General features: G+C 44.2%; 1 protein-coding gene across 3 annotated transcripts in view; it reads right to left on the bottom strand.

The window, feature by feature from the left end:
* creb5b (cAMP responsive element binding protein 5b) overlaps positions 1-23,785 on the bottom strand; it is a 97,175-nt gene that overhangs the window by 66,932 nt on the left and 6,458 nt on the right. For 2 of the 3 annotated variants that reach the window (XM_042318481.1, XM_042318479.1), the window contains exons 2-5: positions 18,994-19,071; positions 16,841-16,934; positions 11,891-12,027; positions 5,737-5,888 (exon numbers count right to left, since the gene is read on the bottom strand). In XM_042318481.1, the coding sequence (XP_042174415.1) occupies positions 5,737-5,888; positions 11,891-12,027; positions 16,841-16,934; positions 18,994-19,047 (437 nt within the window). In that variant the 5' untranslated portion in view covers positions 19,048-19,071. The remainder of the gene's footprint in view (positions 1-5,736; positions 5,889-11,890; positions 12,028-16,840; positions 16,935-18,993; positions 19,072-23,785) is intronic. The other variant, XM_042318480.1, reaches the window with a different exon arrangement.

The following is a 23,785-nucleotide window of genomic DNA, read 5'->3' as shown; positions in this document are numbered from 1 at the left end:
CCCCAGGGGTGCGTGCTCAGTCCCCTCCTGTACTCCCTGTTCACCCACAACTGCATGGCCAGGCACGACTCCAACACCATCATTAAGTTTGCTGACGACACAACAGTGGTAGGCCTGATCACCGACAACAACGAGACAGCCTATAGGGAGGAGGTCAGAGACCTGGCCGGGTGGTGCCAGAATAACAACCTTTCCCTCAACATAACCAAGACTAAGGAGATTATTGTGGACTACAGGAAAAGGAGCACCGAGCACGTCCCCATTCTCATCGACGGGGCTGTAGTGGAGCAGGCTGAGAGCTTCAAATTCCTTGGTGTCCACATCAACAACAAACTAGACTGGTCCAAACACACCAAGACAGTCGTGAAGAGGGCACGACGAAGCCTATTCCCCCTCAGGAAACTAAAAAGATTTGGCATTGGTCCTGAGATCCTCAAAAGGTTCTACAGCTGCAACATCGAGAGCATCCTGACCGGTTGCATCACTGCCTGGTACGGCAATTGCTCGGCCTCCGACCGCAAGGCACTTCAGAGAGTAGTGCATACAGCCCAGTACATCACTGGGGCAAAGCTGCCTGCCATCCAGGACCTTGTCACCAGGCGGTGTCAGAGAAAGGCCCTAAAAATGGTCAAAGACCCCAGCCACCCCAGTCATAGACTGTTTTCTCTACTACCGCATGGCAAGCGGTACCGGAGTGCCAAGTCTAGGACAAAAAGGCTTCTCAACAGTTTTTACCCCCAAGCCATAAGACTCCTGAACAGGTAAACAAATGGTTACCCAGACTATTTGCATTGTGTACCCCCCCCAATCCCTCTTTTACGCTGCTGCTACTCTCTGTTTATCTTATATGCATAGTCACTTTAACTATACATTAATGTACATACTACCTCAATTGGCCCGACCAACCAGTGCTCCTGCACATTGGCTAGCTGGGCTATCTGCATTGTGTCCCACCACCCTCCAACCCCTCTTTTTACACTTCTGCTACTCTCTGTTCATCATATATGCATAGTCACTTTAACGATACCTACATGTACATACTACCTCAATCAGCCTGACTAACATGTGTCTGTATATAGCCTTGCTACTCTTTTTTCAAACGTCTTTTTACTGTTGTTTTATTTCTTTACTTACCAACACACACACACATACTTTTTTTCCCGCACCATTGGCTAGAGCCTGTAAGTGAGCATTTCACTGTAAGGTTTACACCTGTTGTATTCGGCACACGTGACAAATAAACATTGATTTGATTTGATTTGAACACGTGACACAAAACAGATGATTTTCTGATTATCTCAACCAAAACCCTTTGAAATGGATGAATCTGTACTATAGAATAAAGTTGACCAACTAAAAGGTACTTTAGTTAATTAAGCTTATTGACAGAGACAATACACGCTGCTGAACCTTTCTGTAAATGTGCCATATTTAGCCAGCTGGCTGATGTTCAACTGTATTCCGTGAAAATGCTGAAGTGGTGAGTCTTCCTACCCATGCTCCTCCTCTCCAGCGAGGTGGGGAGTCTGATGACAGGTTAAGTCAGGTAAAACAGGCCTGTCTCTCTCAGCACAGCCTTATGTCTGTCTTCACTGACAGACAGTGATTTCTTCTCCTTCTAGTCAAGGGGATGTAATTCCAGCCCTGTCCTCTCCTGTACAAAGAGCCTGTATAGGGGTGTCAGTCAGGCTTACTGATGGCTCCCACATCCAATATTCACCAGGCCTGCGTCCGAAATGGTGCCCTATTTTCTATATAGTGCACTACTTCTGACCAGAGCCCAGTGGGAATAGGGTGCCATTTGGGACATATCCCAGGTCTTCTTCCAACCAGTGGTAAAACTACACAGGCCTGACTGGACACAGGCTGGCTTAACACAGAGCTGCTTTAATAGAGCTGCCTTAACACAGAGCTGTTTTAATAGAGCTGCCTTAACACAGAGCTGCCTTAACACAGAGCTGCCTTAATAGAGCTGGCTTAACACAGAGCTGCTTTCATAGAGCTGCCTTAACACAGAGCTGTTTTAACAGAGCTGTTTTAACAGAGCTGCCTTAACACAGAGCTGCTTTAATAGAGCTGCCTTAACACAGAGCTGCCTTAACACAGAGCTGTTTTAACAAAGCTGCCTTAACACAGAGCTGCTTTAATAGGGCTGCCTTAACACAGAGCTGTTTTAACAAAGCTGCCTTAACACAGAGCTGCTTTAATAGGGCTGCCTTCACACAGAGCTGTTTTAATAGAGCTGCCTTGAAACAGAGCTGTTTTAACATAATGCTAGTTTAACACAATGCAGACTTAACACAGAGCTGCCTTAACACAATGCTGGTTTAACACAGAGCTGCCTTAACACAATGCTGGTTTAACACAGAGCTGCCTTAACACAATGCTGGTTTAACACAGAGCTGGCTTAACACAATGCTGGTTTAACACAGAGCTGGCTTAACACAATGCTGGTTTAACACAGAGCTGGCTTAACACAATGCTGGTTGAACACAGAGCTGCCTTAACACAATGCTGGTTTAACACAGAGCTGCCTTAACACAATGCTGGTTTAACACAATGCTGGGTTTAACACAATGCTGGCTTAACACAATGCTGGTTTAACACAGAGCTGGCTTAACACAATGCTGGTTGATCACAGAGCTGGTTTAACACAATGCTGGTTTAACACAGAGCTGGCTTAACACAATGCTGGTTTAACACAGAGCTGGTTTAACACAATGCTGGTTTAACACAGAGCTGCCTTAACACAATGCTGGTTTAACACAGAGCTGCCTTAACACAATGCTGGTTTAACACAGAGCTGGCTTAACACAATGCTGGTTTAACACAGAGCTGGTTTAACACAATGCTGGTTTAACACAGAGCTGGCTTAACACAATGCTGGTTTAACACAGAGCTGGCTTAACACAATGCTGGTTGATCACAGAGCTGGTTTAACACAATGCTGGGTTTAACACAGCGCTGCCTTAACACAATGCTGGCTTAACACAATGCTGGCTTAACACAGAGCTGGCTTAACACAATGCTGGTTTAACACAATGCTGGTTTAACACAGAGCTGGCTTAACACAATGCTGGTTTAACACAGAGCTGGCTTAACACAATGCTGGTTTAACACAGAGCTGGTTTAACACAATGCTGGTTTAACACAGAGCTGGCTTAACACAATGCTGGTTTAACACAGAGCTGGCTTAACACAATGCTGGTTTAACACAGAGCTGGTTTAACACAATGCTGGTTTAACACAGAGCTGGCTTAACACAGAGCTGCTGGGTTTAACACAGAGCTGGCTTAACACAATGCTGGTTGATCACAGAGCTGGTTTAACACAATGCTGGGTTTAACACAGCGCTGCCTTAACACAATGCTGGCTTAACACAATGCTGGCTTAACGCAGAGCTGGCTTAACACAATGCTGGTTTAACACAATGCTGGTTTAACACAGAGCTGGCTTAACACAATGCTGGTTGATCACAGAGCTGGTTTAACACAATGCTGGGTTTAACACAGCGCTGCCTTAACACAATGCTGGCTTAACACAATGCTGGTTTAACACAGAGCTGGCTTAACACAATGCTGGTTTAACACAGAGCTGGTTTAACACAATGCTGGTTTAACACAGAGCTGGTTTAACACAGAGCTGGTTTAACACAATGCTGGTTTAACACAGAGCTGGTTTAACACAGAGCTGGTTTAACACAATGCTGGTTTAACACAGAGCTGGTTTAACACAATGCTGGTTTAACACAATGCTGGTTTAACACAGAGCTGGCTTAACACAATGCTGGTTTAACACAGAGCTGGCTTAACACAATGCTGGTTTAACACAGAGCTGGTTTAACACAATGCTGGTTTAACACAGAGCTGGTTTAACACAATGCTGGTTTAACACAGAGCTGGTTTAACACAGAGCTGGCTTAACTATAGGTCACGCTCACATAATATAGGTCTGGCTCAACAAAGGACAGACTATAGGACTAATTTCTAGTCCAAGACGTCATGTTTTCCACTTCTAGGCTGCATTTTTTAAAGCACGCACAGAGTGAGAGGGAGAGGGAGAGAACAAGAGAGAGAGACTGGGAAGGAGAGAGAGAGAGAGCGAGAGAGAGAGAGCGAGAGAGAGAGCGAGAGAGAGAGAGAGAGAGAGAGAGAGAGAGAGAGAGAGGGAGAGAGGGAGAGAGAGAGAGAGAGTCTATGACTAATTAAATCAAACCCAGATTCTAGTCATAGGAGTGTGATTCAGTGAATAAAGCATTCTAATAGTTGCATGGTGTTTCTGACTACTGACCTCTTAGGGCAGGATGGGCAACTTTGATGAGGGTGGGGCCACAAAACATAGAAACTCATCATGAGGGGCCACAGTGTCACATTGGTCTGCGTACCCACATCCACCCCTGTGTGTGTGTGTGTGTGTGTGTGTGTGTGTGTGTGTGTGTGTGTGTGTGTGTGTGTGTGTGTGTGTGCTTGCTTGCTTGACTGCATATGTACGTGTGATTCAGGTGTCAATTTTCTTTCTGATACAAAGAAGGAAGGAAAGAAAGAGAGAGAAAGAGAAAGAGAGAGGAAACAACATCAACTCAAGACACAGGTCAGTGGAGGGGAGCGCTTGCACAATGAAGGCGTTCCCCCCCAAAAGCTGAAATCACCCCAGGGGTACGGGACGAGGGTCTATGACATCATGGTGGGCACACCCAACACCCATCCTGACTAGTTGTACAGCACAGAGGTCTGAACTCAACAGCTCACAGATGTACAAACGGCAACAAGTGTGAACGTTCTCCTCCCAGAAGGTCGTTTCAGAACCTCAGGAAACCTTTTCAATGTTCATTTCATCAATAGAGTTAGAAGCTGACTGAAGGATAATGGAACAGTCCTCTGACCCTTCTATACCCTTATGAACCCTGTTCATCAGGCTGTATGAGGACTTTAAATTCACACGTTTCACGCTGAATTCAATCATACCCCTGTTTTTAACAGGGCTTTCAGTTGCAACCAGGATGGAAACATCTAAACCAAAGGCAGTTATTGTGTGACTTTCCGACGGTGAAAGAAAGACAGGGACTATTTTGGAGTGAAATACTAAACCGCTGTAAAAGCAGCCGGGGCCATCAGAGATGACCTCATCCCTGTCCCACGGGACCCTCTTGACATGCTCTGCTGTGGGACAATACACAGCCAACAGCTAAACATGAATCGCCTTGTCAGTAACACACACACACACGCACACGCACGCACGCACGCACACACACACACGCACACACACACACGCACGCACACACACACACGCGCGCACGCACGCCCACACACACACACACACACACGCACGCACACACACACACACACACACACACACTCACACACACACACACACACACACACACACACACACACACACACACACACACACACACACACACACACACACACACACACACACAGGTCCAGATGTAACAGAACACTGGTGTGACCTCAGAGACTGCACAGGAATGCCAATCACAGGGCCACTGCTGTGGAGGACATCCTCATATCACTGTGGTGAATATCACACGGAGCCAAGGCAGAGTAGTTCTCTAGACTAAGCACAGAGAATAGAGATGGAAGCATTTCAAACTAAAGTAAGCATACTAAAATAGCATATTTGACATGTACTGTATTTGACCCAGGTCTAATGTTAGTTGAGCGTGTGTTAGTTAATGTTTTGGTTCATCCAGGCGGTGTGGACTGGAGGCCTCACCCTAGCTGTCTGTTGGTGGAGGGGGCCTGGGTGATGACAGAATTGGACTGGGGAGAGGACAGGCCCTGCTGGATCACTATGCTGTTGTCATGGTTCCCCATCCGAGAGTGATGCTGCTGGTTCTGGAGGTTCTGGCCATGTAGAGAGATATTCTGGAGAGGGAGGGAAAGAGCAAGAGAGAGGAGGGGGAGGGAGAGAGCATGAGAGAGGAGGAGGAGGAGGGAGAGAGAGAGAGAGGGGGAGGGAGAGAGCATGAGAGAGGAGGTGGAGGAGGGAGAGAGAGAGGGGGTGGGAGAGAGAGAGAGAGGGGGAGCAAGAGAGAGGAGGGGGAGGGAGAGAGCATGAGAGAGGAGGAGGAGGGAGAGAGAGAGAGAGGGGGGGGGAGAGAGAGCATGAGAGAGGAGGAGGAGGAGGGAGAGAGAGAGAGAGAGGAGGGGGGGAGGGAGAGAGCATGAGAGAGGAGGTGGAGGAGGGGAGAGAGAGAGGGGGTGGGAGGGAGAGAGAGAGAGAGGGGGGAGCAAGAGAGAGGAGGGGGAGGGAGAGAGCATGAGAGAGGAGGAGGAGGGAGAGAGAGAGGAGGGGGGGAGGGAGAGAGCATGAGAGAGGAGGTGGAGGGAGAGAGAGAGAGGGGGGTGGGAGAGAGAGAGAGAGAGGGGGGAGCAAGAGAGAGGAGGGGGGGGAGGGAGAGAGCATGAGAGAGGAGGAGGAGGGAGAGAGAGAGGGGGGGGAGGGAGAGAGCATGAGAGAGGAGGAGGAGGGAGAGAGAGGGGGGGGAGAGAGGGAGAGAGAGAGAAGGGAGGGAGGGAGGAAGAGGAGGGCGAGGGAGAGAGGGAGGGAGGGAGGGAGGGAGGAAGAGGAGGGAGAGGGGGAGGGAGGGAGAGGAGGGGGGGGGAGGGAGGGAGGGGGGAGGGAGGGAGGGAGGGGGAGGGGGGAGGGAGGGATGGTGGAGGAGGGGGAGAGAGCAAGAGAGAGAGAGAGAGAGAGAGGGAGGGAGGGAGGGAGGGAGGGAGGGAGGGAGGGAGGGAGGGAGGGAGGGAGGGAGGGAGGGAGGGATGGCGAGGGGGGGGGGGGAGGGAGAGAGCAAGAGAGAGGAGGGGAGGGGGAGGGAGAGAGAGGGGGGGGTGGGAGAGAGAGAGAGAGAAGGGGAGGGAGAGAGAGGGAGAGAGAGAGAGAGGAGGGAGGGAGGGAGGGAGGGAGGAGGGAGGGGGGAGGGGAGGGAGGGAGGGAGGGAGGGAGGGAGGGAGGGAGGGAGGGAGGGAGGGAGGGAGGGAGGGAGGGAGGGAGGGAGGGAGGGAGGGAGGGAGGGAGGGAGTAAGAGAGGGGGGAGAGAGGGGGAGAGAGAATCAAGTCAGAACACATTGTTAACAGCAAACTGCAATAATGTGTCTTTAAGTTCATTTAGTGTAAAAGTTCCACAGCTTTACTGTAATCCCTGTACTGCTAAGTCATGTTCCTCGCCAAGAGCAGGAATATTTAAAGCAGCAATCAGCAGTTGAAACAATAGCAAAGTGTCCTCCCTATCACTGTTTTGGTAAAAAGCTGAGGGTGGATGGGACTGAAGAAAAGTAACCACTCTCAAACTCAAAGACAGAGGTATAGACCGACCATCCATGATATCAACATCATAGTTGTAATCATGTTTTTAGGTTATATAGTGTTTGCTTACATTTACTTTGTTTACAAACATTGGAGTAAAACGAGCTTATATTTTAGGTTCTCATGGGGAACGATAGTTGAACTAAGCTTTTTGGGGCGGCAAAAAGCCTAGTGGTTAGCGTGTTGGACTAGTAACTGGAAGGTTGCAAGTTCAAATCCCCGAGCTGACAAGGTACAAATCTGCCCCTGAACAGGCAGTTATTGAAAATAAGAATTTGTTTTTAACTGACTTGCCTACTTAAATAAAGGTCAAATATGTATTTTATTTTTAAAGCTCATGAGCTCATAAGCTATATTCTTCAATAATCAATGGCTACATATCATTCATTTATACGTCCCAAAATTTATATAGCAACTTCTGATTGCCCCTTATTTGAAGGACTACATGTTTGCAAACTATGGACTCATGACTGTTGGGGAGGGGTGTGTGGATGTGAGTGTGTGGGGGGGAGGCGGGGTTAGGAAGGTCTGGTTTTCAGACCAATAACAACAACAGACTTCCCTACCAGAAACTTCTTCACTCTAAGAAAAAAGGGTTCCGAAAGGGTTCTGCGGCTGTCCCCTTAGGAGAACCCTTTTTGGTTCCAGGTAGAACTCTTTTGTCCCTCTGTGGAAAGGGTTCTACCTGGAACCCAAAAGGGTTCTACCTGGAACCCAAAGGGTTATACTTGGAACCAAAAGGGGTTCTTCAAAGGGTTCTCCTATGTGGACAGCTGAAGAACCATTTTTGGTTCTAGACAGCACATTTTTTTCTCAGAGCAAACTGTTGTAAGCTATGCTCTCTTGAACTTCAACCAACCTTTCTCCTTATCTCTCTCCCCTGTGATATGCTGCCATGCTGTGTACTCCACAGTCCTGCTGAGACTCGCCTCCCAGTCGTGCTGACTGAGCACAGCTCTTCAACCATAAACGCCAGACCGCCAGACTGTGGGGACTGAGGAGGCTGGACGTGGCCTGGGTGACCTGAGTCACACAGACAGCTTCCACAGCCAAACCCAGACCCAGACGTCAGCAGAGATACAGTCTACAGACCAGACCAGACACTGGATCAGCAGTCTGAGAGACAGAGAACCAGTCTATAGACCAGACCAGACACTGGATCAGCAGTCTGGGAGACAGAGATACATTCTACAGACCAGACCAGACACAGGATCAACAGTCTGGGAGACAGAGATACAGTCGACAGACCAGACCAGACACTGGATCAGCAGTCTGAGAGACAGAGATACAGTGTAGCTGTGCTGTGGCCAGTAGAGTATAGATATCATTTCACAGGTAAAGAGTTCTTAACATTGACCCATAATGCATTAACAACTACCTTAGAGTCCAATCAGACATCACTGTTCTGAAACTGTGGTGAGTGGTGATGGCTGGTGAGCCACACGTGTCGCAGACACATGACGAGTGTGCAGGTCTGGCTGTCTGTCTGTCCAGCCTGGTCTCGCTGTCTCAAGCTGCTGTCTGTCTGTCCAGCCTGGTCTCGCTGTCTCAAGCTGCTGTCTGTCTGTCTGTCCAGCCTGGTCTCGCTGTCTCAAGCTGCTGTCTGTCTGTCTGTCTGTCTGTCCAGCCTGGTCTCGCAGTCTCAAGCTGCTGTCTGTCTGCTTGTCCAGCCTGGTCTCACTGTCTCAAGCTGCTGTCTGTCTATCTGTCTGTCTGTCTGTCCAGCCTAGTCTCAAGCTGCTGTCTGTCTGTCTGTCCAGCCTAGTCTCAACTGCTGTCTGTCTGTCTGTCTGTCTGTCTGTCTGTCTGTCTGTCTAGTCTGTCTGTCTGTCTGTCTGTCTGTCTGTCTGTCTGTCTGTCTGTCTGTCTGTCTGTCTGTCTGTCTGTCTGTCTGTCTGTCTGTCTGTCGAGCCTAGTCTCAAGCTGCTGTCTGTCTGCGGTTAATCTTTGACTCGAGGAAACGTGACTCCCTCTATCTGTGTTTCTGAGAGATGAAGTGAGCTGTTTAAAGTACAGGAGCTGCCTGAGGGAATCTGATCTCCTGCTGCCTCCTCACCTGTAGCAGTCAGGTCACAGCCCTTCACCTGCCTGTCTGCCTGTCTGCCTGTCTGCCTGTCTGTCTGTCTGTCTGTCTGTCTGTCTGTCTGTCTGTCTGTCTGTCTGTCTGTCTGTCTGTCTGTCTGTCTGTCTGTCTGTCTGCCTGCCTGCCTGCCTGCCTGCCTGCCTGCCTGCCTGCCTGCCTGCCTGCCTGCCTGCCTGTCTGTCTGTCTGCCTGTCTGTCTGTCTGTCTGTCTGCCTGCCTTGATAAACTCTCATATCTACTGGGTGAAATACCACAGTGTGCCATCACAGCAGCAAGATTTGTGACCTGTTGCCACAAGAAAAGGGAAATCAGTGAAGAACAAACACCATTGTAAATACAACCTATATTTATTTATTTTCCCTTTTGTACTTTAACCATTTGCACATCATCAAAACACTGTATATATACATAATATGACAATTGTAAAATCTTTATTCTTTTGGAAGTTCTGTGAGTGTAATGTTTACTGTTCATTTTATTGTTTATTTCACTTTGTATATTATCTACTTCACTTGCTTTGGCAACGTTAACATGTTTCCCAATGCAATAAAGCCCCTTGAATTGAATTATAGGGTAGAGGGTAGAGTCTACCTGTTGTGAGTGTGTGTGCTAGTTTGTTACAATTGTTTAGGAGTTGACTTGTGTGACTATGCATGTGCCTGCTCTGAGTGTTTCAGGCCAAGGAAGTAGTTAACTGCCTGGAGTGTGTATGTGTGTGTGTGTGTGTGTGTGTGTGTGTGTGTGTGTGTGTGTGTGTGTGTGTGTGTGTGTGTGTGTGTGTGTGTGTGTGTGTGTGTGTGTGTGTGTGTGTGTGTGTGTGTGTGTGTGTGTGTGTGGTGGCTGGGGGAATGAAGACAGTGTGTGTGTGTGTGTGTGTGTGTGTGTGTGTGTGTGTGTGTGTGTGTGTGTGTGTGTGTGTGTGTGTGTGTGTGTGTGTGTGTGTGTGTGTGTGTGTGGTGGCTGGGGGAATGAAGACAGTGTGTGTACAGTTACATTTGAACCTTTATTTAACTTGGCAAGTCAGTTAGGAACAAATTCTTATTTACAATGACAGCCGACCCCGGCCAAACCCGGACGACGTTGGGCCAATTGTACGCCGCCCTATGGGACTCACAATCACGGCCAGTTGTGATAAGCCTGGAATCGAACCAAGGTCTGTAGTGACGCCTCTAGCACTGAGATGCAGTGCCTTAGACCGCTGCACCACACGGGAGCCCAAACCTGCATGGAGTGTGTCTGTGGTGGCTGGGGGAAACAAGAATGATAACCCTGCAAGATAAAGGGGGACTACCCAGCTGTGGGTTGACCCGGGCTTCCCCTGGGCTTATCTTACTGTACTCCACAGATAAACACAGGTGAAGGCACTGTGCAGAGCAGTGTGTCTAATTCAGTGGATGCTTCTAGCAGGAACACTGAGCATCCAAAACACATTCAAATAATTATCAATAAATATTTATCATTGTGCAGAATAGTGTAACTGTTATCTTGTCTACCTGATAATCAGGTTAGCTGTCTTACTGTCATCTTGTCTACCTGATAACCAGGTTAGTTGTCTTACTGTCATCTTGTCTACATGATAACCAGGTTAGTTGTCTTACTGTCATCTTGTCTACATGATAATCAGGTTAGCTGTCTTACTGTCATCTTGTCTACATGATAACCAGGTTATCTGTCTTACTGTTATCTTGTCTACATGATAATCAGGTTAGCTGTCTTACTGTCATCTTGTCTACATGATAACCAGGTTAGTTGTCTTACTGTCATCTTGTCTACATGATAACCAGGTTAGTTGTCTTACTGTCATCTTGTCTACATGATAACCAGGTTAGTTGTCTTCCTGTCATCTTGTCTACATGATAATCAGGTTAGTTGTCTTACTGTCATTGTGTCTATGTGATAATCCGGTTATCTGTCTACTGTCATCTTGTCTACATGATAATCAGGTTAGTTGTCTTACTGTCATCTTGTCTATGTGATAACCAGGTTAGTTGTCTTGCTGTCATCTTGTCTGCATGATAACCAGGTTAGTTGTCTTACTGGCATCTTGTCTACATGATAACCAGGTTAGTTGTCTTACTGTCATCTTGTCTACATGATAATCAGGTTAGTTGTCTTACTGTCATTGTGTCTATGTGATAATCCGGTTATCTGTCTACTGTCATCTTGTCTACATGATAATCAGGTTAGTTGTCTTACTGTCATCTTGTCTACATGATAACCAGGTTAGTTGTCTTACTGTCATCTTGTCTACATGATAATCAGGTTAGTTGTCTTACTGTCATCTTGTCTACATGATAACCAGGTTAGTTGTCTTACTGTCATCTTGTCTACATGATAACCAGGTTAGTTGTCTTACTGTCATCTTGTCTACATGATAATCAGGTTAGTTGTCTTACTGTCATCGTGTCTATGTGATAATCAGGTTATCTGTCTACTGTCATCTTGTCTACATGATAATCAGGTTAGTTGTCTTACTGTCATCTTGTCTACCTGTTTGTTGTCCTCTTCCTCCTGGGCCTTCCTGAACTCCTGTTCTATAGAACAGTCCAGCTCGCTGAACAGACCCACCTCCTCACAGTTTTTCAGGAAGCGCGTCGGGGTCGGCGTCTGGTCTGGAACACAGGAGACACCACTGAATTACATATAAAACTCACACTAGAATGGATATTAGCATCCTAGCAGGTAGCGACTTGGTCTGGAAAACATTCATTCTAGAAACAGATCAAAAAATGTTTAAATATCGTATAAAACAGTACATTTGTAGATAAATCTGCACGGTATGTTTGCTGCCTGAACTGTTAAGTTATGATAGTTTGCTGACAAAGGAGAACAGCTGATGAATATGAAGTGGGCAGAGGCAGAGAATACATTGACCAAGCTAATGGACATTCCACATGGTTAGAAAAGCCACTCTCCTTTTACATTAGACAGAGATACTACTCTCACTAGCAACATTTCAGTTAACAATGTCCAGACCTCACCTACAGAGAGGGGGGGGGGGTCGTTTGTTCCCTTCAGTCAGGCAGTGTTACTCTGCTCAGCATCAGGGGGCAGAGAGACCAGAGAGACCGGATCGTGTTTCAGACAGTCCAAGGTGATTTTAGGATCATGTCCTTTTCAAAGGCTAAAAGCATACTCCACCACGGCCTGTTTATCCATTCTGGCTAGACTGAGGATTGACCACCAAAATACAGTTTGACCAAACCAGTCTGTCTTTCCCCATAGGGAGGATGAGAGCTTAACTCTTCAATTAAAACGTTTTCAAAAACTGGAGCGCAAGCGGTGTCCATTTCCAGAGAAGTATGATGACGTGACAACTCACAGCACATGTCAGGAGAACAGACACAACGTTGGTGAAATGAGGTAAGCTTGGGTGTTACATATCAAAAGGGGAAGGGGCTGGGGGTCGTTCAAATCTCTCTGGGTGACATGTTGAAGTTGTTTTAACCCTAAACAGGAGAGTCAGACAGCCAGGTGACTTATGATCGTCAACCCTCTCACATCCCAGCCGGAAGGCTCCGAGGTTTCAGAAAGACAAATGGACAGAGCCGTAAGAGAGAGAGGGGGGGATAAGGACACTGACTCGGCCGGGTCAGAAACCTGACTCTCCTGGTCGCTCAGTGTAAATAATAAAGAAGACCATCTCCGTCAGCATCAGCCTAACACACACACACACCACAGGCGGCCCGTAGCACCTTAATTGGGGTGAACAGGCTCTTAGTAATGTCTGGAATGGAATTAATGGGATGGTATTGAGCACATCAAACGCATGGTTTCTATGTGTTTGATACCATTCCACCAACTCCATTCCAGACATTATTATGAGCCGTCCTCCCCTCACCAGCCTCCTGTGGCACAGACGTGCACGCACACACACACATACACACACAGTACCTTCAGAAAGTATTCATACCCCTTCACTTTTTCCACATTATCTTGTGTTACAGCCTGAATTTAAAATGTATTCAAACTGATGTTTGTGTCTCTGACCTACACAAAGTAGAATCGTGTTTTTCAAAATATGTTTACAAATGAATTCAAATTGAAAAACTGAAATGTCTTGAGTCAATAAGTATTCACCCCCTTTGTTATGGCAAGCTGAAATAAGGTCAGGAGTAAATGGGCTGTGTGTGCATAGTGTGTGTGTGCATAGTGTGTGTGTACATAGTGTGTGTGTGCATTGTGTTTGACATGATTTTTAACATGATTTTGAATGACTACCTCATCTCTGTACCCCACACATACAATTATCTGTAAGGTCCCTCAGTTGAACAGTGCATTTCAAACACAGATTCACCCACAAAGACCAGGGAGGTTTTCAAATAACACAAAGAAGGGCACCTATTAGTAGATGGGTGGGGGAAAAAGCAGACATTGAATATCCCTTTCAGCATGATGTAAGTTATTAATTACACTTTGGAATTGTGTATCCATACACCCAGTAACTACAAATATTTCACCATGAGGACAATAGTGACTTTAAAACAGTTACACAGTTTAACGGCTATGATAAGGAGAAGACTGAAGATGGATCAACAACATTGTAGTTATTCCACAATACTAACTTAATTGACAGTGTGAAAAGAAGGAAACATGTACAGAATAAAAAAATCTCAAAATATGGATCCTGTTTGCAACACGGCACTAAAGTCATACCTCAAAAAATGTGGCAAAGCAGGCCTCCTGGGTGGCGCAGTGGTCTAGCTGTGCCACCAGAGACTCTGGGTTCGCGCCCAGGCTCTATCGCAGCCGGCTGCGACCGGGAGGTCCATGTGGCGACCCGCATTTGGCCTAGTGTCGTCCGGGTTAGGGAGGGTTTGGACGGTAGGGGTATCCTTGTCTCATCGCGCACTAGCGACTCCTGTGGCGGGCCGGGCGCAGTGCACACTGACCAGGTCGCTAGGTTACGGTGTTTCCTCCGACACATTGGTGCGGCTGGCTTCCGGGTTGGATGAGCGCTGTGTTAAGAAGCACTGCGGTTGTGTTTCGGAGGATGCATGGCTCTCGACCTTCGTCTCTCCCGAGCCCGTACGGGAGTTATAGCGATGAGACAAGTTAAGATAGTAACAATTGGATACCACACAAAAGGGGGTAAAAAGAAATGTGGCAAAGCAAATAACTTTATGTCCTGAATACAAAGTGTTATGTTTGGGGCAAATCCAATACAACATATTCAATACAATATTTTGAAGCTGTATCATGTTATGAGTATGCTTGTAATCGATGAGGACTGGGGAGTTTTTCAGGATAAAAAAGAAACGGAATGGAGGCACAGGCAAAATCCAAGAGGAAAACCTGGTTCAGTCTGCTTTCCACCAGACACCGGGAGATGAATGACAATAACCTAAAACACAAGGCCAAATCTACACTGGAGTTGCTTAACAAGAAGACAGTGAATGTTCCTGAGTGTCCGAGTTACAGTTTTGGCTTAAATCGGCTTGAAAATCCTTGGCAAGACTTGAAAGTGGTTGTCCAGCAATGATCAACAACCAATTTGACAGAGCTTGAAGAAATATGAAAAGAATAGTGGGCAAATATTGTACAATCCAGGTGTGCAAAGCTCTTAGAGACTTACCCAGAAAGACTCACAGCTGTAATCACTGCCAAAGGTACTTCTAACATGTATTGACGCAGGGCTGTGAATACTTATATAAATGAGATATTCCTGTATTTAATTTTCAAGACATTTGAAAAAATGTATAAGAACATGTTTTGACTTTGTCATCATGGGATATTGTAGATGGGTGAGATGATTTTATTTTAAATACATTTTGAATTCAGGCTGTAGCACAACAACATGTGTAGAAAGTCAAGGGGTCTGTATACTTTCTGAAGGCATTGTACAGACACACACGTCAAATCCTCATTTCAGACCATTTGCTACACTCTTTGAAGAAGAACTGTTTTTGATTCCAAGTAGAACCCTTTTGGGTTCCATGTAGGACCCTTTCCATAGAAGGATCTACTTGCCCCCAGAAAGGGTTCTCTTATGGGGACAGCGGATAATCGCTTTGGAACCCTTTTTTCTAAGAGTGACAGCAGGAAAAGAATCCTGCTGCAACAGGAAAGTACATTTATTACGTGGGTTATAATGAAGGACATTTGTGGAGGGGTTGATACAGTCTTCTGAAGGGAAATTACAAACTTCAGAAGACTTTTTAAATCTCAAATACACCACAAGTTGTCAAGGTCTCCTGCAAAAGGTTGATCAAATTGAGATCCTACAGCTGTACACACACACACACACCCACACACACACACACACACAGTCTTCTGCTGCCTCAGCTGGGCTCTGTCTAGGCACTAAAAATCTGGAAGTATGACTTAGCCTGGGGGTGACACTTACAGGTGCTGAAAAAAACCTATAAATCAGGTATTCCTTTGAACTGTGGATCAATATGTCACCCCCAACCACACCCCATCTCCTCCCCTCTGTATGGTGGGGCAGGGAACCCCTCCTCCACCACCCCTCCCCACTGTCACAGCAAGACTAATGACATCTGTGATGATGACAGGGAGCCAGCGGCATCTTTGACAAAACATTTCTCTTAACTTGGGAAAAGGAAAAACATGAATTTCTCTGAGGATTTTATCAGTGTCTCATTGTCCTGCTGAGCACTGCAGAACTACAAGGTATGGGTTAGAGATTAGACTCAATACACAACGAAGCTTTCACCGTAGGGAAATGAGGAGTCGCAACAGAGTCGAGGTACAGCACAGTAGTGAACCACAAACTCTCCTCAACACAACACACAGCACAGTTGGCCTGAATTCACTTGTCAATTCAGTCATTCATTAAGTGAATTTCAATGAATTGACTGAATCCAAAAAACGGAATCAACCCCAACCCTGATGTAGAATACACAGTACTGTTTGTTTATAGCCTGACTGACTATCTGCCTGGCGCGGAGAGCTGCTACTTCCTGAGGGAGAACTAAAACACTCATCTATTCCAGAACACCACGATGGGACCAGACTATTTGTCAAGTGTACTCCCACTCCCCCTCTCCGGCGCTCCACGTGCCACTTGTCTCATCATTACGCATACCTGCCACCATCGTTACTCGCACCTGCGCCTCATGAGACTCACCTGGACTCCATCACCTTCCTGGTTACCTCCCCTACATCGGTCACTCCCCTTGGTTCTTCCTCAGGCGTTAGTGATTCTGCTTCTGTTTCATGTCTGTTTGCTTTTCCTGTTTCTAGTTTTGTACTATGTTCTATTTATTATTACCTTTTCACTCCCTGTATTTGCTTCCCGACTCCCAGCGTACATGTTACACTATTAGACTAGAGGATGTGTCGCAAATGGCATCCTATTATGGGCCTTGGTCAAATGTAGTGCACTACATAGGGAATAGGATGCCAGTTGGGATGCAGCCTAGAGAGTGAAGTTACAGCATACAGCATGAAGCCATTTGTCACCTGATAACATGCTGTCGATCTTTATGGAGGGGAACTTCAGAGTCATCTCATGCTTGTGCCGGTGAATCATCAGGTGGTCCTCTGTTGGGAATCGCTGTTGAGACAGTATGATTTGATTTATTTTGGGGTGAAGAAAATGGTACTGTTAAAAAAGATGAGGACAACACATGAAACAATAAATATAGTTATTTTAAAATTAAAATACCGTTGTTCCAATGTGGTCCTCCTTGATAAAGAACACAACCACTCAGTTCTCTACACACACAGTCTCAAGCCTGGAGTCCAGTGGTATTCAGTGATATTTTGGATGATATTCACTAGTGTTAATTCCAGGTTAAAAAGGCATGCAGAGACAGTTAAAGGAATACTGCACTCCAGGAACACATTCCTGTGAGTGTTGTGGTTGTCTATGATCACAGAGTAAGAAAACATGTAGTAGTTGATCATCTTCATGTCCCTGCATGTGGACAAAATACCTGAGAGGTTAACACTGAACATACGGTATGAAAAGGAATTTATGAAGTCTAGAATGACTTCTCTATAATCTATACCTTATTTTTATTTAACTAGGCAAGTTAGTGAAGAACAAATTCTCATTTACAATGACAGCCTACCCAGGCCAAACCCTCCCCTAACACGGACCAATTGTGCACCGCCCTATGGGACTCCCAATCACGACCGGTTGTGATACAGCCCGGGATCAAACCCAGGTCAGTAGTGACGCCTCTAGCACTGCGATTCAGTGCCTTAGACCGCTTCACCATTCGGGAGGCCCAAAGCCTTACATCAATATAAAATAGGACAATACATATTTGATCTTCACACTTCACCTCTACTGTGCATCCTAACAAAAGGGTGACAGACGTGGCCTTATTATGAACCATTATTCTGTGGTGTTTTTCTGCAGCAAAAAGCTCCTTTCTTTACAGCTGGAGTTTGACTGGAAGTGGGTGCTATTCTGTTTCTCCTGATGTGTGAGGCAGCACCGTGCTTTTCAGGCTCCCTCTTCAACCTCTTCTTCATGTTACAGGCACTCACACACCAACATGCACGAGCACACACACACACACACAAAAAACACACACATAAGCAGTGGTGTAAAGTACCTAAGTAAAAATACTTTAAAGTACTACTTAAGTCGTTTTGGTGGGTATCTGTATTTTACTATTTATATTTTTGCAAACTTTTACTTTTACTTCACTACATTCCTAAAGAAAATAATGTACTTTTTACTCCATACATTTAGCCTGACACCCAAAAGTACTCATTTTGAATGATTAGCAGGACAGGAAATGGTCTAATTCTCACACTTATCAAGAGGACATCCCTGGTCATCCCTACTGCCTCTGATCTGGAGGACTCACTAAACAGAGATCATCCCTGGTCATCCCAGAGAACATGCCTGGTCATCTGCCTCTGATCTGGCAGACTCACTAAACAGATATCATCCCTGGGTCATCCCTCACTAAACAGAGAACATCCCTGGTCATCCCTACTGCCTCTGATCTGGCGGACTCACTAAACAGATATCATCCCTGGTCATCCCTACTGCCTCTGATCTGACGAACTCACTAAACAGATATCATCCATGGTCATCCCTACTGCCTCTGATCTGGAGGACTCACTAAACAGAGAACATCCCTGGTCATCCCTACTGCCTCTGATCTGGAGGACTCACTAAACAGAGAACATCCCTGGTCATCCCTACTGCCTCTGATCTGGCGGACTCACTAAACAGAGAACATCCCTGGTCATCCCTACTGCCTCTGATCTGGCGGACTGATCTCACTAAACACAAATGCTTCGTTTGTAAATGATGTCCGAGTGTTGGAGCCCCTGACTATCCGTGTGCCATCTGGTTTGCTTAATATACACAATTTGAAATGGTTTATACTTTTATACTTTTATATTTTAGCAACTCCATTTACTTTTGATACTTACGTAAGTATATTTAAAACCAAATACTTTTAGACTTTTACTCAAGTAATATTTTACTGGATGAATTTCACTTGAGTCCTTTTCTATTAAGGTACCTTTACTTTTATTCAAGTATGACAATTGAGTACTTTTTCCACCACTGCACATAAGTGTGCACACACTCACACACACTCCCTCACAAACACACATACACCGACGTGTGTCGACACACTCACCTGAGAACAGCCAGGGGCACTGCACACAAACGGCCTTTCCTGCTCAGAGTTCATCACTCTCACCAACTCCTCATAAGTCTACAAACAATGAGAGAGAGAGAGAGAGAGAGAGAGAGAGAGAGAGAGAGAGAGAGAGAGAGAGAAGAGAAGAGAGAAGAGAAAGAGAGAAATAGAGAACAAGGAGAGTTTAGCTCCCAGCTCACATCAAGACATAGACATCTCTTTCTTTCATTGAGTCGTTCTAGATTACTCTATTTATTGATGTTGTTCCTAAAAATAGCAGGCTTCATAGTTATTTTCAGTCGTAAACATACAAAATATAGTATTCCATTCCCTCCTGGCAGTAGCCTACAGTCAGGTGTTCATTACTTCACACAGAGAGTGACAGGACGCTCTGTGTGAAAAGAGCTGTTGCAGATTCAAGGCAGGGCCCAGCCTGGTCTCTATGACCAGGGGTACGTCTCAAATGGCACCCTATTCCCTATAGGGCCCTGGGCTCTAGTCAAAAGTAGTGTAATATATAGGGAATAGGGTGCCATTTGGAATGTAGGCTGGGTTGTAGTGGGAGTTCTATTTCTGAGAAAGAAAACAAGTAGGAGGCCATTACGATGCAGAAAACTTTACAGATTAGACTAGAGTTTACAACACATATAATAGTAGAAGCAGATTAGACTAGAGTTTACAACACATATAATAGTAGAAGCAGATTAGACTAGAGTTTACAACACATATAATAGTAGAAGCAGATTAGACTAGAGTTTACAACACATATAATAGTAGAAGCAGATTAGACTAGAGTTTACAACACATATAATAGTAATAGACTAGAAGCTAGATTTAGACTATAATAGTAGAAGCAGATTAGTTTAGAGTTTACAACACATATAATAGTAGAAGCAGATTAGACTAGAGTTTACAGATTAGACTAGAGTTTACAACACATATAATAGTAGAAGCAGATTAGACTAGAGTTTACAACACATATAATAGTAGAAGCAGATTAGACTAGAGTTTACAACACATATAATAGTAGAAGCAGATTAGACTAGAGTTTACAACACATATAATAGTAGAAGCAGATTAGACTAGAGTTTACAACACATATAATAGTAGGATTAGACTAGCAGATTAGACTAGAGTTTACAACACATATAATAGTAGGAGCAGATTAGACTAGAGTTTACAACACATATAATAGTAGAAGCAGATTAGACTAGAGTTTACAACACATATAATAGTAGAAGCAGATTAGACTAGAGTTTACAACACATATAATAGTAGGAGCAGATTAGAGTTTACAACACATATAATAGTAGAAGCAGATTAGACTAGAGTTTACAACACATATAATAGTAGAAGCAGATTAGACAGATTTACAACACATATAATAGTAGGAGCAGATTAGACTAGAGTTTACAACACATATAATAGTAGAAGATTAGATTAGACAACACATATAATAGTAGTTTACAAGTTTACAACACATATAATAGTAGAAGCAGATTAGACTAGAGTTTAGTAGTTTAGAGTTTACAACACATATAATAGTAGAAGCAGATTAGACTAGAGTTTACAACACATATAATAGTAGGAGCAGATTAGACTAGAGTTTACAACACATATAATAGTAGAAGCAGATTAGACTAGAGTTTACAACACATATAATAGTAGAAGCAGATTAGACTAGAGTTTACAACACATATAATAGTAGAAGCAGATTAGACTAGAGTTTACAACACATATAATAGTAGGAGCAGATTAGACTAGAGTTTACAACACATATAATAGTAGGAGCAGATTAGACTAGAGTTTACAACACATATAATAGTAGAAGCAGATTAGACTAGAGTTTACAACACATATAATAGTAGAAGCAGATTAGACTAGAGTTTACAACACATATAATAGTAGGAGCAGATTAGAGTTTACAACACATATAATAGTAGAAGCAGATTAGACTAGAGTTTACAACACATATAATAGTAGAAGCAGATTAGACTAGAGTTTACAACACATATAATAGTAGGAGCAGATTAGACTAGAGTTTACAACACATATAATAGTAGAAGCAGATTAGACTAGAGTTTACAACACATATAATAGTAGAAGCAGATTAGACTAGAGTTTACAACACATATAATAGTAGGAGCAGATTAGAGTTTACAATACATCTTTTTTTAAATTTAACTAGGCAAGTCAGTTAAGAACATATTATTTTTTACAATGACAGCCTACCCCAGCCAAACCCTAACAACGCTGGGCCAATTGTGCACCACCCTATGGGACTCCCAATCACAGCCGGTTGTGATACAGCCTGGAATTGAACCAGGGTCTGTAGTGATGCCTCTAGCACAGAGATGCAGTGCCTCAGATCGCTGCGCCACTCGGGAGCCCAAGATAATATATATACATATAATAGTAGGAGCAGATTAGACTAGATTCTACAACACATATAATAGTAGGAGCAGATTAGACTAGATTCTACAACACATATAATAGTAGGAGCAGATTAGACTAGATTCTACAACACGTATAATAGTAGGAGCAGATTAGACTAGATTCTACAACACATATAATAGTAGGAGCAGATTAGACTAGATTCTACAACACATATAATAGTAGGAGCAGATTAGACTAGATTCTACAACACATATAATAGTAGGAGCAGATTAGACTAGATTCTACAACACATATAATAGTAGGAGCAGATTAGACTAGATTCTACAACACATATAATAGTAGGAGCAGATTAGACTAGATTCTACAACACATATAATAGTAGGAGCAGATTAGACTAGATTCTACAACACATATAATAGTAGGAGCAGATTAGACTAGATTCTACAACACATATAATAGTAGGAGCAGATTAGACTAGATTCTACAACAAATAGTAGGAGCAGATTAGACTAGATTCTACAACAGATTCTATATAATAGTAGACTAGATTCTACAACAAATAGTAGGAGCAGATTAGATTCTACAAGACTTAGAGATTCTACAACAAGATTAGACTATACAACAAATAGGAGCAGATTAGACTAGATTCTACAACAAATAGTAGGAGCAGATTAGACTAGATTCTACAACACATATAATAGTAGGAGCAGATTAGACTAGATTCTACAACAAATAGTAGGAGCAGATTAGACTAGATTCTACAACACATATAATAGTAGCAGATTAGACTAGATTAGACTAGATTCTACAACAAATAGTAGGAGCAGATTAGACTAGATTCTACAACAAATAGTAGGAGCAGATTAGACTAGATTCTACAACACATATAATAGTAGGAGCAGATTAGACTAGATTCTACAACAAATAGTAGGAGCAGATTAGACTAGATTCTACAACACATATAATAGTAGGAGCAGATTAGACTAGATTCTACAACACATATAATAGTAGGAGCAGATTAGACTAGATTCTACAACAAATAGTAGGAGCAGATTAGACTAGATTCTACAACAAATAGTAGGAGCAGATTAGACTAGATTCTACAACACATATAGTAGGAGCAGATTAGACTAGATTCTACAACACATATAATAGTAGGAGCAGATTAGACTAGATTCTACAACACATATAATAGTAGGAGCAAATTAGACTAAAGTCTACAAAACATCAGCTCGCATTTAACTACTATTTCCAGGAATGACTATTTCCAGGAATGACTATTTCCAGGAATGACGTGACCACTGGGACTTCATGTTTTATTCAGACTAGAGGTTCTACGTCTCACTAAGTCTTATAACAGTCTAACCTCTACTGTCTTATAACCAACCCCTCCACCCTCAGAACCTTGCCTGACCATTCAGCCCTCTGGGAGACTAGAGCCTAACAGCTTTACTGCCTAGTGTTTAGCCTGTGAGGGGGATAAAAATGTTAAAGACGCTTTACATTTTTATTTTAGCTAGAAATCATGTTTTGTCATTGATTAGTGAGCAGGCGCCCTTGTTCTTTGGATGAAAATGGGTGGGACATGTTAAAACCAAATTAATCCACGGAGAAGCACTCATACGATAAAGCCTAACACAAATGACTCTTCAAATGTACGCACAGACCACCGTATTAGGCCGGGATTCAATCCAACTGCTCATTCTCCACAACAGTAAATGCTTTATATATCGGTTCAATAGGAAATGGCCTTTAAAAGCCACATTTTCCACCATGTGTGATCTGATTGAATCCCACAAAATATTTTTTTTGTGTCTCTCTATTTGAATCAACTAAACATTTGAGCTAAGGCCACACATGACTTGTTTAGCATGAATACCTTCATACATGATTAGCATGTGTGATTTTTTTTAACCTGTACAGACTATTTTCTCTAACAAAGTCAAAACATTCAAATGGCGTGTAAAGTTAACCAGAGCCTTTTTTCTTACAGGCTACATCTGTGGCAAAGCCTGCTGGGAAAGGTCTGGACAGGGTCCCTCTGACAGAGGGCAAGGAGGTCTGGGTCTCTATCTCTCCCTCCTCTCTTTCTCCCTCTCGCTCTCCTCTCTCCCTCTCTCTCTTTCTATCCTTCTCTCTCCTCGTCCTTCTCTCTGTCTCCCGTGCTTCTCTCTCTTTCTCCCTCATCACGTTTTTCTCCTTCTCTCCTTCCCCCTCTCTCTCTCTACCTCTCTCCCCCCCCCCATTCTTCTCTCTCTCTGTCTCCCGTGCTTCTCTCTCTTTCTCCCTCATCACGTTTTTCTCCTTCTCTCCTTCCCCCTCTCTCTCTCTACCTCTCTCTCTCTCTCCCCCCCATTCTTCTCTCTCTCTGTCTCCCGTGCTTCTCTCTCTT

The sequence above is a fragment of the Oncorhynchus tshawytscha genome, unplaced genomic scaffold, assembly GCF_018296145.1.
Source record: "Oncorhynchus tshawytscha isolate Ot180627B unplaced genomic scaffold, Otsh_v2.0 Un_contig_4572_pilon_pilon, whole genome shotgun sequence".
NCBI lineage: Eukaryota > Metazoa > Chordata > Actinopteri > Salmoniformes > Salmonidae > Oncorhynchus > Oncorhynchus tshawytscha.
Note: the sequence above shows the minus strand (reverse complement) of the source record. Positions and strands in the feature narration are given on the sequence as shown.